The sequence below is a fragment of the Saccopteryx bilineata genome, chromosome 3 (assembly GCF_036850765.1).
Source record: "Saccopteryx bilineata isolate mSacBil1 chromosome 3, mSacBil1_pri_phased_curated, whole genome shotgun sequence".
NCBI lineage: Eukaryota > Metazoa > Chordata > Mammalia > Chiroptera > Emballonuridae > Saccopteryx > Saccopteryx bilineata.
The window spans coordinates 317,156,039-317,172,679 of NC_089492.1; the positions used below are offsets into that span (position 1 = coordinate 317,156,039).

General features: G+C 46.6%; 1 protein-coding gene across 4 annotated transcripts in view; it reads right to left on the bottom strand.

The window, feature by feature from the left end:
* Positions 1-901: 901 nt before the first annotated feature.
* The window catches only part of CEACAM1 (CEA cell adhesion molecule 1), a 118,186-nt gene continuing 102,446 nt past the window's right edge, over positions 902-16,641 (bottom strand). The window contains exons 3-9 of one of the 4 annotated variants that reach the window (XM_066271982.1): positions 16,067-16,345; positions 15,282-15,536; positions 12,977-13,258; positions 5,227-5,353; positions 4,516-4,568; positions 3,791-3,822; positions 902-2,734 (exon numbers count right to left, since the gene is read on the bottom strand). In XM_066271982.1, coding sequence (XP_066128079.1) covers positions 2,615-2,734; positions 3,791-3,822; positions 4,516-4,568; positions 5,227-5,353; positions 12,977-13,258; positions 15,282-15,536; positions 16,067-16,345 — 1,148 coding nt within the window. In that variant the 3' untranslated portion in view covers positions 902-2,614. Of the gene's footprint in view, positions 2,735-3,790; positions 3,823-4,515; positions 4,569-5,226; positions 5,354-6,314; positions 7,790-12,976; positions 13,259-15,281; positions 15,537-16,066; positions 16,346-16,641 lie in introns of those variants that run through there. The other 3 variants (XM_066271985.1, XM_066271983.1, XM_066271987.1) reach the window with 3 other exon arrangements.

The window sequence follows — 16,641 nt, forward strand, 5'->3', positions numbered from 1 at the left end:
AACAGAGATGTCGCTGAGACAAGTGAGTAAGCTGTTGGGGCAAGCCAGTGAAAATGGGGAGTGGTTTCAGAAGGCATCTGGATATGAATGTCCTGAGGTCTGGGAAGGAGTAGGGGCTGGAGATGGAGATGCAGGAGCCATCTGCAGAGAGGTTGCGGGCTGGGGGAGAGGGTGGTGTGGATGGAGATGGCAGGATCTGAGGATGCAGTGTGGAGGTGGGCGACAGGAGGAGCACATCCAAGGTGGAAAACATTGTCTGTGGTCTTTGGTGGTGTAAAAGTGAACAACGTGAGGATGGTGAAAAGACCTGTGAATTTGGCTGGGAGACAGATGTCATTTCATGCTGCGTCCAGCGTCTTGGGGATAGAGGAGAGATAGTGTCGAGGAGGGGACAACAGCACACATTTCAATCACTTAGAAATGTGGGAAGTGAGCTAACAGGCTAATATTTAGTAGAATTAATAAATGAAGGTTATTTGGGTTTGAAGGGCTCTGACCCTATGAGGCAGCAGAGAACAGGAACTGCGGACAATAAGACAGAAGGTTCTAGAGAGATTTCTCCATGACAGAAGCCGTGGAGACAGCTGTGAGGGAAACTCTGTGGCTGCAGCTGGGTCACTGGAGCCACCAGTGCGGGAAGTAGTATTTGTCCCTCATAAAGGGGCCGGGAAATTTTACTTATGAAATTGTCTTTCTTCCAAGCAGGTTGCCGTGTGGGCTTTTGCTTCTAGATACACTCGCTTTGTTAGCTCGTATGCCAAGGGATTAGCTACCTCTCTGATCACTGGATCAAATATCTGTAGACTTAGAAATAGGATTTGACACCCCGTTCAGTCATTTCTCTTTCTTCTGACTGTAAAGAAAACACTGTCAAAAGTAGGACCGACTGTGAGGCAGCATGTTGATGTCTGATGTACAATTTTTATTATAAATATAGAGCAAATTTTACAAATAATTCAGAAGTGGCCTTAGTCAGGCAAAATTAAATAACACAGACTAGCACAGATGAAGGGAAGTGTATGCAGTCTGTGTCAGGGTTGGAAAACCCTGACAGAGGTACTGAAGTACAGAGAGCTCCCAACTACCCTCTCTGAGGGGCCTCTCAGACACAGCATGGCATCAGTAATCAATATACAAGCAATTCTTCCTCTCAGCAGCCCCAAAGAGAGACATCTGTGTGAACGGCTCGGTGGGCAGCACGTTTGCCTCCCCCTTTCTTTTTATTTCTGACACATTGGGACTCACAGACCCCACAGGAGAAAACAAATTTCAGAAGCTGTTCAAGAAGCCTAAGGAGTGTCAGCACCGGAGCAGCTTTCTGGGTTGTAAACAATGCCAACAGCGTGAGTGAGTGTTCCCTTCAGTCCTGCTTCCCAAGGATCAAAAGCATCTTAGCAGAGGCCAACGTTTCCTGAGAAAGTGCGTGGGGCCGATGGACAGAACATGCACAGGTGGAAACACGAAACTGAATGGTGGTTGATGATCAGCAGGAGATGCCTGGAAACTGACTTGGATCCATTCTAGTCATGAATGAGGAAAACTGATTCTTCTTTTGTATTTGGAGCCCCTGACATAACAGCCTTGAGGGGTTTTGTTGTCTTCTTTCACTTAAGGCCCTCAGATTGGTCTACATAGCAAAGCCAATTAAAAATCACCTCTTTTACATAAATAGGGAGTTACAAAAATTAAATGGCAAATGTCTCAGGGAAATAGGAGAAAACCCAATACCTTAAATTGTGCATTCTTTCATAATTATTTAAATAATCTCTGGATGGTAACACTCCGATTCTTTTCTGAAATTCCCAGCATACTGTCTCTGTTAGGAACTGACTGTCCCCAAAGCTGTAACCCCCCCCCCCCCACTGGAAGCATTTTTTGAATAAAAGCCCTTAAAGTTATTAAAACACATGTGCTTTTTTTTTTTTTCTTTCAGTTTTCACCTTGGGAATTATCTATAGTTTTCCTAGTTGCTTTTAGTGGCTTCTCTGAAGACAGGCTTGCCAAAGGGCTTAGGTGGTATTCTAGCAAATTACCGAGGTGTTGAGGTTCCAGTCCTACAGGTAGACACTGTGACAGTGGACAGTGGTGTAGAACTCCTCTGTTGAGAACTGGTTATATATTTGTTTCCCTGTGTGTGACAGGTTCACATTGGGGTTGGGAGGCATAGGAGAAACTATTACTTTTTCTCTCTCTTCTTCCCTGGCACATGCATTTCAGTGGATAGGGACCTATTTCTGAAGGTTATGACAAATTCATGTTAGACTCCAACAGTATAGGACTGGGGAGGAAAGGAGTGGGGGGACGCTGGATAGGTAGGTTAGAACGAGTCTAGGTCAGGGAAGGGGGATGGGCGGGAGGTTCTGGCTATGCTCTCCCAAGGTCTGCTTTGCCAAATTTCAGCGACGAGGAAGGTTGGGCTTCCCACACACTCCCGGATGTACCTTTTCATCTGTTGACACTGAAGGGAGGGGCTGTGACCAGGAGCGGGAAGGGGAGCAGGTGGCACAGGGGGAGGAAAAGGCTACTTCTCTTTTCCCTGAAGGTGGAGGGATCTCCTAGTGATGGAGATGAGAAGTTGGACTTCGCAGCAGTGCAGTGGGCAGGGCAGGCTGCATTACTTAATTTTTACTTCTAAATAAACTGTTTCGGTGGCTGTTGAAGATGGGGAAGCTGAAGTTGGTATCTTTGATTCCTGGGCTTTGAAGTTCAGGGAAGAATATATGACTTCATTGATCTGAAATGTATGAGCAGCAGTCAGTTAAGTCAGTGTCATAGGTCGGGCCCTCACCTTGTCTGGTGTGATTCAGCACGACCTCCTCTTACCACTTTGAAACTAGTAGCTTTGGAGATGGGCTTTTATTACCCATTATCTCTGCTTGCTGACATCTTTTGAATGATCATTAGAAGGGACAAATTATAATATTCATACGATGGAATACAATGATATAGCAGTGAGAATGAACAACTACAAATGCATACAGGACTATGGATGAATCTCACAAAACCATGTTGAATGAGAAGAACCAGACACATGTAAGGAGATACTGTGTTTTTCAGTGTAAGAGCACAAACAGGCAAAACTAATCTAATGCAATGGAAGTCAGGATAGCGTCACTCTTTGGAGGCAAGTGACTGGAGGTTTTCATTTGGCAAGTGGATGACATGCTTTGTTGATTTCAGTGCTGCTTATAAAAGTGTGTTCAACTGATGATAATTTATACATTGCTAACATATACATCTGTTTTAAGCATTTTTCAATATATATGTGTACTCTTTAGAAATGCTAAGTGAGAGAAACTTGGTAAAATTGTTATAAAGTAAAGGGACTCAGACCTCAGACCCATGGTGATGGGCGTTATCCTTTCACAGGAGGAGCTGGGCCATATTGAAGGCAGAGCAGGAGAACGACCCAGCTCCTCCCGCATGCTGGGCACCAAGCTGGCGCATTGCATTTGTGTCTCATTTCATTCCTTCCACTTCTGTCTGAAGTCGGCAGCATGCCCATTTTACAGATGACAGAGCAGAGAATCAAAGAGGTTAAGTTGCCTGCTCAAGATCACAGAGCTACTAAGAGTCACACCACAATTCAAACACGGGCTGAGGAGAATGCCAGAGCCCATGCTCTTGCATGAGGTAGACCCATGGGAGAAGTTAACAGATACATCTTGGTTTGCGGCTGCACTGAGAAACTCTGACCCAAATTTGACTGCATTTGTGTCTTCAAGAGTAACCCATTCTACACAGAGGTATGCCCACGGGAAAATGAGCCCGTGACACTGGCTGTGCTTACCTTGTTAGCCGCGCTGTCAGAGTGGCCCTGACCTGGGGAAGAGAAAGAAGAGTTTACCAATCCATGAAAATGCAAAGTTGACCTGTGGCGTAGGGCCACGGTGTTCCTAAGCTGCTGTGATTTCTAGGTGAGGGGGGCTTTAGGTAGTGAGTGGGAGGGTGGGGTGCAGGTGGCCCGGGATCACTTAAGGAATGCTCTTCCCTCAGAGTCTGGTCCAGACCTGGGGTGTTAGTACCAGCGGGGTGGGGGGGCACCAGGGGACAGGAGTAGAGCCACGGAGGCCTCAGTCTGCTTCTGAAGATGTTCTCCCGCTCAAGGCCTCACTGTTTGCCCAGGTGTGCTCAGCAACAGGCACCAGCAGTGAGAAGGGGCATGGAGACCCACAGCACCCAGAGGCCACAGACAGGGAAACTGTCACCAAGGAGGGTGCCCACGTCCGTAGTAGAGGCAGGAGGGGAAGCGGGAAGGGTGAGGGATGTCTTTGGGAAACATGTCCATCTTACTCAGGCCTGCCTGGTCTGGCCGAGGGAGTTTCTCCCACGGCTGAGTCTCAGTGGATCCTTCTGTGGCCGAAAGAGTGTGACCTATGCTGACTTAAGGTCGAGAAATAGAAACCTATTCTAAAAATTTAGGAGGTGCTGACTATTTGGGAATCCAGGACTCCCTGCTAGGGCAGGGCACGTGGTGGAACATGCCAGCTCTCACTGGGCGGCGGCTTTACTTACTGTGGTTGGAGGCTGAGAGTTTGTGCTCTGTGAGATCGTGCTGGTCGCTTGCCCTAAATAAATACCAGAGACTGTGATTGCTGTGCCCAGGTACAGGGTCTTTGCTCCTTTGCTCAGGTCAGTACTGCCTTTTCTCCTAGGGCCTCCTCTTCTCTGTGCCCACCATCCCTTCTCATGGGCACGCCTTTCCTGCTGGCCTGACCTCCATGTAGGTCCATTCTGTAGCAACTGCTTGTGAGCCCACTTCTGCCCTGACATCTTTCTTTTCGTAGATAGATACTGTATTTATTCTCACGTTACTGACTGCCCAAGAAGCCTTTGCTTTCTGCTCTTAGGTTCCCCTCCTGCCTGCCCTCTCCTCCCCTTCTCTTCCTACGTGACAGAGCACACGACAGTCTCTCCTGCTCCACCTTTCGCGCCCTCATTTCTTTTCCTTCTTGGACCTTGGCTTCCCTGACTGCGGACTGGGGAGCATAATTGGATCTGCCCGGTCTAATCCAGAAGGGGATGGAAGTAACCAAGTCCCAGGGAGAGCGGGGTACAGGAAGCTTGAAGAGCAGTGAGGAAGAGGCCACAGGGATTAGTGCTCACAAGCTGGGGCTTAGGAAGGACCAGGAGTGGAGCCAGCCCAGAGATGAAGGGGAAGGCTTCCCTCCCGCAAGCCCGGCGGTTAGCCATTGGCAAAGTGGGATGAGAGGGAAGGCCACCTACCCTCCAGTCTTTCTGATGTACAGAAAGTACACCAGGGCTGCTATCAGAGCTGCCCCGGCCAGGACTCCAATCACGATGCCCGCAATAGCCCCGTCTGAGAGGCCAGGATTTGGTGGTGTTGGATCATCTGTAATGGGTAGAAAAGAGAAGAATGAATGAAGGTGACATTATTTTACAGTGGGGTGCCCTGGGAAACAACTCTGAGCACAAACAGTTTTTACTTATTCTCCAAGGAGTACATTTTCTGTGGGAAGGCTGCTGTGAGGTGATTTGCTCACTACATCCTTGTGGTTTTTCCTCCCACTCTATTTCTAGGTTGGTGGTCAGACTTGCTACAATTCCATCCTGGCCTTTCTGCACTCAGATATTTTTGGAGCTTTGGAGGTGGATTGCCATTCTGTAAGTTATAAGTCTTCACCATTTCATGGTGGCATGTGTTTCTGTGTACCAGGTGTGGCAGGCATGAATACATGCGTCTGAGGTCTCCTGTGGTGGGGCTGAATTGATGGAAGGTGGTGAATGGACCAGCTCCCAGCAAGAGTACAAAACAAGCCCAACTCTGTGAGAAACAGTTTTCCTCTGATGGGTGACTGTAGCTCAAGGACTCTCCATCAGCCTTGCAGACACTCAGAGAACTGCCCTGCAACCTAGAACTGTCGTCCCTTCTCCCTTCGCCCGAGTCAGGTCGGCATCACGGGCTGAGGACCTCCTGGGCTCCTGCACTTACATCCCCCTTTCCTTCAAAGGCATTTTTCTCAATAAATACTGTGTATGTCTAAGGCCACCTTGGCTGCATCTCAGGATGAAAACTAACAAACTAGTCTTGAAACTTTGTACTGAAGTCCTTTTTTTCCTTTCCCATGTTTAGTCAGTAACCATGTCCTATTGTTTTTTGTGTGTAATGCCCTCCCTGCTATAAAATATAATATAGTTTGCATTGGTCCTGGCTGGTTGGCTCAGTGGTAGAGTGTTGGCTTGGTGTGTGGAAGTCCTGGGTTTGATTCCCAGCCAGGGCACACAGGAGAAGCACCCATCTACTTCTTCATCCTTCCCCCTCTCCTTTCTCTCTCTCTCTCATCCCCTTCCGCAGCCCAGGCTTCATTGGAGCAACGTTGGCCTGGGTGCTGAGGATGGCTCCATGGCCTCCGCCTCAGGTGCTAGAATGGCTCTGGTTGCAATGGAACGATGCCCTGGATGGGCAGAGCATTGCCCCCTAGCAGGCTTGCCAGGTGGATCCCGGTCAGGTGCATGCAGGAGTCTCTCTCTGCCTCCCTGATTCTCACTTCAGGAAAAAAAAAATACAGTTTGCATTTGTTTCTTCTTTTTGATTTCTGTTGCCCTAACTAGTCAACTCAGATTGATGGTTAATATTAATATTAGCTTCTGTTATGGCAGGGGTTGGGAACCTATGGCTCGCAAGCCAGATGTGGCTCTTTTGAAGGCTGCATCTGGCTCGCAGACAAATCTTTAATAAAAAAATAATAACGTTAAAAATATAAAACATTCTCATGTATTATAATCCATTCATTAACTACCGCTCATGTTCATGGTTGTGGGTAGCTGGAGCCAATCACAGCTGTCCTCTGGGACAACACCAAATTTTTATTGGATAATGCTTAACGTACATGGGTCATTGTATGGCTCTCACGGAATTACATTTTAAAATATGTGGTGTTCATGCTATCTCAGGCAAAAAGGTTCCCAACCCGTGTTATGGAGTACTTACTATGTGCCACCCTCTGTGCCAACTCCTTTACTTATAGTTCATTTGATTCGTATAATAACCCTGTCAGATAGACATTATTTCCACTTTATTGATGAAAAATTGAGACTTAAGAGTGGTTAAAAATTTACCCAAAGTCATATGACTAGTAAGAGGTGGAGCTGGGATTTGATGCTAGGACTCCCTGACTTCATAGAGGCCAATGATAATCATAGTAATGATAGCAGCTAACACTTATGGAACATGTCTGCCATGTGTGGCACTTTGCTAAGGGCTTATTTGTTTTACATTAAATATGTGAAACAATATCATGACACAGGTACTCTTATTGTAATTTTCATTTGTGGAATATGAGGCTCAGGAAGTGAAAAATCTTGTGCAAGAAATTTGTAATTGTAAATGCTTACTTTAAAAAATAAGGAAGATCTCAAATCAACAACATATCTTTACAACTTAAGGAACTAGAAAAAAAACAACTAACTAAACTCAAATGTAGCAGATGGAAGGTAATAAGATCGGAGTGGAGATAAATAAAAATATTTGTGGAGATAAATAAAATATCCTGGGTTTGATTCCTGGTCAGGGCACACAGGAGAAGCAACCATCTGCTTCTCTCCCCCTCCCTCTCCCTCTTCTCGCCCTCTTCCCCTCCTGCAGCCAGTGGCCCCACTGGTTCGATTGTGACCCAGGGTTCTGAGGATAGCTCAGTTGGTCCAAGCGGGTCAGCCTCACATGCTAAAAATAGCTCAGTACTCGAGCATCAGCCCCAGATGGGGTTGCCGGGTGGATCCCGGTTGGGGAGCATGCTGGAGTCTTCCTCACTATCTCCCCGCCTCTCACCTAAAAAAAAAAAAAGGAAAGAAAAATCAATGAAACCAAAAGTTGGTTCCTCAAAAAATGATAGGCAAAATTGACAAACCTTTAACTAGACTAAGAAAAAAAGAAAGAAGATTCACATTCTAAAATCAGAAGTGAAAGTGGGGACATTACTACCAGTTCTACAGAATAAGAATTATAGTTTTTTGACCAGGTGGTGGGTGTAGTGATAGAGTGTCAGTCTGGGACACTGAGGGCCCAGGTTTGAAACCCCAAGTTCGGTGGCTTAAGCACGGGTTCATTTGGCTTGAGTGTGGGATTATAGATATGACCCTATGGTCACTGACTTGAAGTTGAAGGTTGATAGCAAGAGCACAAGGTCGCTGGCTTGTGTAAGGGGTCATTGGCTCAGCTGGAGCCCTCCCCCACACCCCGTGAAGGCACATATGAGAAGCAATCAATGAACAACTAAAGTGCCACAACCATGAGTTGATGCTTCTTGTTCTCCCTTCCTGCCTGTCTGCCCCCTCTCCTCCTCTACCTCACTCTTGCTACAAAAAAGAAAAAAATAATTATAATAGTACTATGAATAATTGTATGCTAACAAATTGGATCACTTAGATGAAATGGACAGATTCCTAGAAGCACAAAACCTACCAAGATGGAATCACAAAGAAATAAAAAATATGATTAGATCTGTAAGTAGTAAGAAGAATAAATCAGTATAAGCATTTGACAAAATTCAATATCCTTTCATGATAAAAAACACTCAGCCCTGGCCGGTTGGCTCAGCGGTAGAGCGTCGGCCTAGCGTGCAGAGGACCCGGGTTCGATTCCCGGCCAGGGCATATAGGAGAAGCGCCCATTTGCTTCTCCACCCCTCTGCCGCGCCTTCCTCTCTGTCTCTCTCTTCCCCTTCCGCAGCCAAGGCTCCATTGGAGCAAAGATGGCCTGGGCGCTGGGGATGGCTCTGTGGCCTCTGCCCCAGGCGCTAGAGTGGCTCTGGTCGCAACATGGCGACACCCAGGAGGGTCGCAACATGGCGACGCCCAGGATGGGCAGAGCATCGCCCCCTGGTGGGCAGAGCGTCGCCCCCTGGTGGGCGTGCCAGGTGGATCCTGGTCGGGCGCATGCGGGAGTCTGTCTGACTGTCTCTCCCTGTTTCCAGCTTCAGAAAAATGCAAAAAAACAAAACAAAACAAAAAAAAACAACAAAAACAAACAAACAAAAAAAAACACTCAAACAAGGAATAGAAGGAAACTACCTCTATATAATAAAGGACATTTATAAAAACTCCACAGCTAACATCATTCTCAGTGGTGAAAAACTGAAAGTCTTTTCCCTAAGATTGGGCACAAGACAAAAATGCTTGCTTTTGACATTTCTATTCAAAACAGTATTGAAAGTCCTAGCCAGTAATTAGGCAAGAAAAAGAAATAAAAGTCATCCAAATTGGAAAGGAAGATGCAAAATTATCTCTGTCTGCTTATGATATGACCTTATATATAGAAAAACTCTAAAGATCCCACAAAAAAACTGTTTCAACTAATAAATTCAGCAAAGTTGCAGGATACTAAATGAACATGTAAACATCAGTTGTGTTTCTATATATGAACAATTCAGAAAGAAAATTAAGAAAATTCCATTTACAATAGCATCAAAACTAATAAAATACTTAGGAGTTAAGTTAACCAGGGAGGTTAAAAACTTAACTACTGAACAACTACAAAAAACACTGCTGAAAAAAATTAAACATAAATAACTGGGAAGACATTCTGTGCTCAGGGACTGGAAGATTTACTGCTGCTGAGATGACAGCACTGCCCAGAGTGACCTGCAGACCCAGTGCGATCCCTACCAACATCTCTCTGAAAAGTCTGAAGCAAAAATAAAAAAAATCTATCCTTCAATTCATATGGAATTTCAGAAGACCACAAATAGCCAAAACAAACAAAAAAGAAGAACAAAGTGGGAGGATTCACACTTTCTGATTTCAAAATTTACTATAAAGTTATATAAAAACAGTGAGGTACTAGCATAAAGACAGACATACAGACCAATGCAATAGAAAGCCCAGAAATAAACTCTTGCATCTATGGTTCCCTTCTCCTTTCCTCTTCTGCACTGCAGCCCTGGCTCGAATGGTTAAGCAAAGTTGGCCGGGCACTGAGGATGGCTCCACGGCCTTGCCTCAGGTGCTAAAATAGCTTAGTTGGCGAACAATGGCGCAGCAGCCCAAATGGACAGAGCATCACCTGGTAGGAAGCTTGCTGGGTGAATCCCGGTCAGGGTGTATGCAGGAGTCTGTCTCTGCCTCCCCACCTCTCACTTAAAAAAATAAAAGAAAAAAATCCCTGGCCCGTTGGCTCAGTGGTAGAGTGTCAGCCTGGCATGTGGAAGTCCCGGGTTCGATTACTGGTCAGGGCACACAGGAGAAGCACCCATCTGCTTCTCCACCCTTCCCCCTCTCCTTCCTCTCTCTCTCTCTTCCCCTCCTGCAGCCAAGACTCCATTGGAGGAAAGTTGGCCCAGGTGCTGAGGATGGCTCCATAGCCTCTCCCTCAGGCACTAGAATGGCTCCGGCTGCAATGGAGCAATGCCCCAGATGGGCAGAGCATCATTCCCTGGTGGGCATGCCAGGTGGATCCCTAGATCCTGGTTGGGCACATGCGGGAGTCTGTCTGACTGCCTTCCCACTTCTAATTTTGGAAACAAACAAAAAAACCACACACACACACAAAACCACACCAAAGAAATGGTACTATGAAAACTGAATATCCATCAAAAGAATAAAATTGACCCCTTACTTAACACCATATACAAAAAAATTAACTCAATGGATCAAAGGTCTAAATGTGAGAGCTAAACCTAAAAAACTCTTAGGGGAGAACATAGGGTGAAAGCTTTATGACACTGGGTTTGGCAATGATTTCTCAGATAGGCAACCAAAGGCACAGGCAACGAAGAAAAAATAGATAAATTGAACTTTATCAAAATTAAAAACCTTTGTGCATCAAAGGACACTGTCAACAAAGTGAAAAAGCAACATACAGAATGGGAGAAAATATTTGAAAAGCATATATCTGATTAAGAATTAATATCTAGAATATAAAAATAACTATTCAACAACAATAAAAAACAATTAAAAATTGCCAGAGGAACTGAATAAATATTTCTTCAAAGAAGATGTACAAATGGACAATAAGCATATGAAAAGATGCTTGGCATCATTAATTATTAGGGAAATGCAAATCAAAACCACAGTGAGATACCACCTCACACCCATTAAAATGACTATTACTAAAACCAAAACAAAACAAACAAATAAAAAAAACCCCAGAAAGGCCCTGGCCGGTTGGCTCGGTGGTAGAGCGTCGGCCTGGCATGCGGAAATCCTGGGTTTGATTCCCGGCCAGGGCACACAGGAGAGGTGTCTATCTGCTTCTCCACCCCTCCCCCTCTCCTTCCTCTCTGTCTCTCTCTTTCCCTCCCGCAGCCGAGGCTCCATTGGAGCAAAAGATGGCCGGGGCGCTGGGGATGGCTCCTTGGCCTCTGCCCCAGGCGCTAGAGTGGCTCTGGTCGCGACAAAGCGACGCCCCGGATGGGCAGAGCATCGTCCCCTGGTGGGCGTGCCGGGTGGATCCCGGTCCGGCGTATGCGGGAGTCTGTCTGACTGCCTCCCCGTTTCCAGCTTCAGAAAAATACAAAAACAAAACAAAACAAAACAAAAAAACCCCCAGAAAACAATGTGTTGGAAAGATGGGGAAAAATGGGAACTTCTGTGCTTTATTGGCCAGAATATAAAGTAGTGTGGCCACTGTGGGAAATGATATGGCAGTTTTTTTCTTTTCTTTGAGAAGTGTGTGGAGGAGAGAGAGAAAGAGGTGGGGGAAAAATAAATACATTCCTGTATGTGCCTTGATTGGGGATTGAACCAGCAACCTCTGTACCTCCGGACAATGCTCCAACCAATCAAGCTGTCTGGTCAGGGCTGGTATGGCAATTGATCAAAAAATTGAACAAAGGACTATTGTTTGATCAGCAATTCTACTTTCTGGGTATGTACTCAAAAGAATTGAAAGCAGAGATTTGAACAGATTTTTGTGCACCCTTCCTTGTTTATAGCAGCATTATTCACAATAGGCAAAAGAACTTTAAGGGCAGATGAAGAGAAATGAAATGTGTTGGATACATAAAGGGAATATTACTCAGCCTTCAAAGGGAGTGAAACTGTGATACATGCTACAACATGAATGAATCTTGAAGACATTAAGCCACACACAAAAGGGCAAATATCATATGATTCCACTTATACGAAGTATCTAGAATAGTCATATTCAAAAAGTTTTCAGTGGATAGCGGTAATGATTGCACAATATGAATGTACTTAATGCCACTGAGCTGTACACTTGAAAATGGTAAATCTTCTCTGGCCAGTTGGCTCAGTGGTAGAGCATTGCCCCAGTGTGTGGATGTCCTGGGTTCGATTCTCAGTCAGGGCACACAGGAGAAGCACCCCACCTGCTTCTCCACCCCTCTCCCTCTTGCTTCTCTCTCTTTCTCTCCTTCAGCCATAACTCGATTGGAACAAGTTGGCCCCGAGTATTGAGGATGGCTCCATGGCCTCCACCTCAGGTGCTAAGAAGGACTCAGTTGCTGAGCAACAGAGCAACGCCCCAGATGGGCAGAGCACCGCCCCCTAGTGGGCTTGCCAGGGGGATCTTGGTCAGGGTGCATACGGGAGTCTGTCTCTGCCTCCCCTCCTCTCACTAAATTAAAAAAAAAAAAGGTAAATCTAGCCGTGGCTGGTGGCTCAATGGATAGTGTTGGTTAGGTGTATGGCTGGCCCGGGTTCGATTCCCTGTCAGAGCACACGGAAGGAAACCATCTGCTTCTCTCCCCCTTCTCTCCTTGTTCTCCTCCTATAGCCAGTACCTCAACTGGCTTGAGTGTGGCCCTGGGTGCTGAGGATAGCTCAGTTGGTCTGAGAGCAGCAGACCCAAGCACTAAAAATAGTTCAGTACTCGAGCATCAGCCTCAGACAGGGGTATATGTGGTTCAGAGACTGAACTTCTAACTACTTGGCCCTTCTGTTTACTGTAATGCTCTCCTGATGAACATTCTGCCCCCTGTGATGTTTGTCCATTTTGCACAACACTGGTAGAGCAATCCTCCCAGGAAGGTGTAGGATGGAGCAAGAGGTCACTTACAAAGCACGCCCAGCCTGAAGGGGTCACTTTTGCTGGAACTGACGGGGTTGGAGACCTCACACTGATAATCCCCAGCATCCTCCCTCCTGACGGGGTCGATGGTGAGGGTGCTGTTGCCTTGGGACAGCTTCATCCTCTCTGTGAGCCGCAGACTCTGGTTATTGAAGATCCACCCGATGGAGATCCCCGTGTCATTTGTGAGACAGGTGAAGACCACAGTGTCTTTATGCTCTGTGACTGTGTTGTTGTTCCTGGCTTGGATGGAGGGCTTCCCCACAGGCTCTGTGGAGACACAGAGGAGGTGACTGACCGAGACGGCTCCTTCCTCAGAGATCTCAGCCACTCACAGTCCCAGCGAGCGCTGTAGTGGTCACCAGAGGATGACCCTCACCTCTTCAGGATAAGTATCTCTGTTCAGGTGACAATCTATAACGATAGAACCATATCTCCCCCTCTTACCTCTAGATTACCTCAGGATGACCCCTGACCTGTCTCTCTGGGCATCTGGAGTATTAGCATCGGAACCTCCTCTCAGCCCACATGTCCAGCATCATCATCATCTGGTGGAATTTTTTTACCCATTGACTTTTGTGTGATTCTTTCCTAGAGCTTCTTGTGAATTTCTAGAAAGTCAGACCCCTCTCTTGGTTGTTGGCCATACATAGAGATGGGAAGGCATTTCCCTTTTGTTAGATAATTTATTAGAGAATGAGAACAACCCAAACAGCACTTTAGGACCTGGAGAAGTTCCGATCTAAAGAATTTTAAAATCTGAGTAGGACTCTCACTTCCTGGCCTGTGGATTGAGTATCACAGAGAAGAAAGGAAGTCACTGAAGAGTAGTTATGATTTTAACAAAAGGCCGGTAATCTTAGCCTTCTCCATAAACTAGAAATTCGTGGCACTGCTCCTTCTGTCCCGTAAAAGGGACTTCATGGATGAATCTATCTATCTGTCAAGTGTGCACAGTGGTGCGATTCAAATAATTTAACAACTCGGTTCTCTGCCCTAATGACCGTTTTAAGTATAAAAAAGGATATACCAAAAGGTAGTTTATTATTTCATGCATTTAATACTTGTATAAGAACAATAAAAAAGGAACACAAAGCTAGATTTGGTATAAGAGTTTTAAAATATTAATGAAAAAATATTAAATAATACCTGACAAAAAACAGTAAAGCTGTTATTTAAGATATTTCCGTATTACATCCTCACTTCCTTCCAAAGTAACAAATGTGAGGGAATTAAAATGTAGTATTTTATTTATCAAAGGTATAATGAGTTTTATGAAATGAGTAATAAATATTACAAGCATAGTTCTGTCATATTTTTTTCACCTATGGACAGAATGGAATTACTACAGGTGCTTAGAATACGCTGTTGGGCAGGTGAACATTAAAAAAGAGAAAGGAATGTAAATTTGTGATTTTCACATTGGTGGGCTGCCCAGGTGCCCACCTTAGAACACTGATTACAAGTGCCATTTTAACAACTGGTTTGCCAAACTCAACAAAAAATTAGGTATCGGTTCTGATGAACTGGTGTGAGCCGGCTGAATCCCACCACAGAGTGTGCACCATCGCTCACCGCTCTCTGGAATATCGGACACGCTGGTGACGCACAGCGTTATGCAGCTGGAGGCTTCAGAGCCAGGACCCAGCTCAGAAGAGAAACCCTGTGGTTTGCTCTCTTCCCATCTCTGTGCAGCCTGGTCTGAGGAGGCTCTCGTGTCAGTGGTGGCCAGATTAAGGACAGGCCACCCGTGCAACTACTCTATGGGCCCCTGTCCCAGCACAGATGGCAGCAGAGCAGAGTCAGTGACCGGGTGAGCCTGGAGCAGAGCAGACAGCAGGGTCTGTCCTGCTCACCCCACCTCCGGGGTGCTTTCATTCTCTTGTTTGGGGAAAAAGAGGTGAGTTTGATTCAAAGCGTTGTATGTTCCTGTAGCACATGGAGTAGGTAACAGAAAAGAGATGACAGATGAAATGTGTTAGTGACAGAAGCAACTTGACCTTGAGGGTGTTTGTTTCTAACCCTCTGTGAAGACCCCTCCACCACATGGGACTCTCTGTGGCTGAGAGACCCCTTCCTCGCTTTCCAAGTCTGGGCCCCAGCTCTGTGGTTAGAAACCAGAAGAGCAAGGGGAGGAGGAGTCTACAGAGATGCAGTGAGGGGTTCAGGGGGAGAATTTGTGATTTCCTTGTGTCCGAGGCCAGAGGATGGGAGATAACATCTAGGGTGTTTTTTGAAAACCAGGCAGACCTCCACCCCAGAGCTCGGAGCCGATGGTCCAGGAGGCACTTACCAGAGATGGTGATATTCTTGACGGTGGTCCTGTTGAGGCTAGTGGCAGAGTTATGGGCGAGGCAGGTATAGGATCCACTATTATTCACAGTGAGGTTGGGGATAAAGAGCTCCTGTGTGGATTGCTGGGAACTCCCATTGATAAACCAGGAATACTGTGGGGGCGGGTTAGAGGCTGCGTGGCAGGAGAGGCTGAGGTTTGCTCCCGGTAGGTAATGGGAGTCTGAGGGGGAAATGGTGGGGGTGTCCGGGCCATCTGGAGCAAATAGAACAAAGCCACACGTGATGTCATCAGCGGAAGGGGGAGACTCCCTGTCTAAGTGCTACACTGTCCCTCTGAGCCAGGTCTCAGCCTTGTCTTAAAAAGTCTCAACCAGCCTGGCCTGTGGTGGCGCAGTGGATAGAGCGTCAACCTGAAGTGTTAAGGTCACTGGTTTGAGGCCTTGGGTTTGCCCGGTCAAGGCACATGTAGTAAGCAATCAATGAACAACTCAAGTGAAGCAGCAGGAATTGATGTTCCTTGCCCACCCCCCATAAAATCAATGAATAAAGTCTTAAAAAAAGTCCCAATGATCGCCCTCTGTGTTCACTGAACCTGAATCTGAGACATAAACCTGTGTGTCCCAACCCTGAGCCCTGCCTGGATTTGCCTGGGACAGAGGCATGGCCACCCTGGGTGTTCGGAGTGAGGGTCCATTAAGTTACCCCTGAGAGGGACGAATGTGGCCTGGCCTCGGGAGTGTGGATTTGGGCATCAGCTTGGGCCAGGTAAGGACAGTTACTCACAGAGAACATTCAGGTAGAATGGGTCACTGCGGCTGACACTCACTGGGTTCCGGGTTTCACACTCATAGGGTCCCGTGTCATTCCTTGTGACATGAAGTAAAGTGAGAGTCCTGTTGTCCTCGGACAGCTCCAGCCTGGTGCTGTCCAGCAGACTCTGACTGTTGATCAGCCACAGGTAGGTGGCGTCTTGAGTATGAGATTCACACGTTAGCACGACAGGGTCCTTGTGCTCCTCGGGGCTGGAGCTGTTGCTTGTGATGCTGGGTGTGGGTAACTCCGCTGTGCAGATAACAGAGAGAACATTGCTCTGTGTGGTGCCTTTGTTCCTCCAAAGGCTCCTTCAACCAGAGTTGGCACCTCTCACCTCTCAGTTAACTTGAGTCCTTAGGTCTGTGTATCTCAAGACAAACAAACGCATGAGGGTCTGAGTGCTCAGAGCCCGTAAACCTGCCAGTCCTACGTCCAGGGGAAAGCATTGACTTTCTCGGGTGACAATTAAGTATCAGGGTTTGATCACGCAAAGACATAGGACCGGGATCAGAGTGCACTCGGCACCGGTCCTGGTTCTTCTCGGA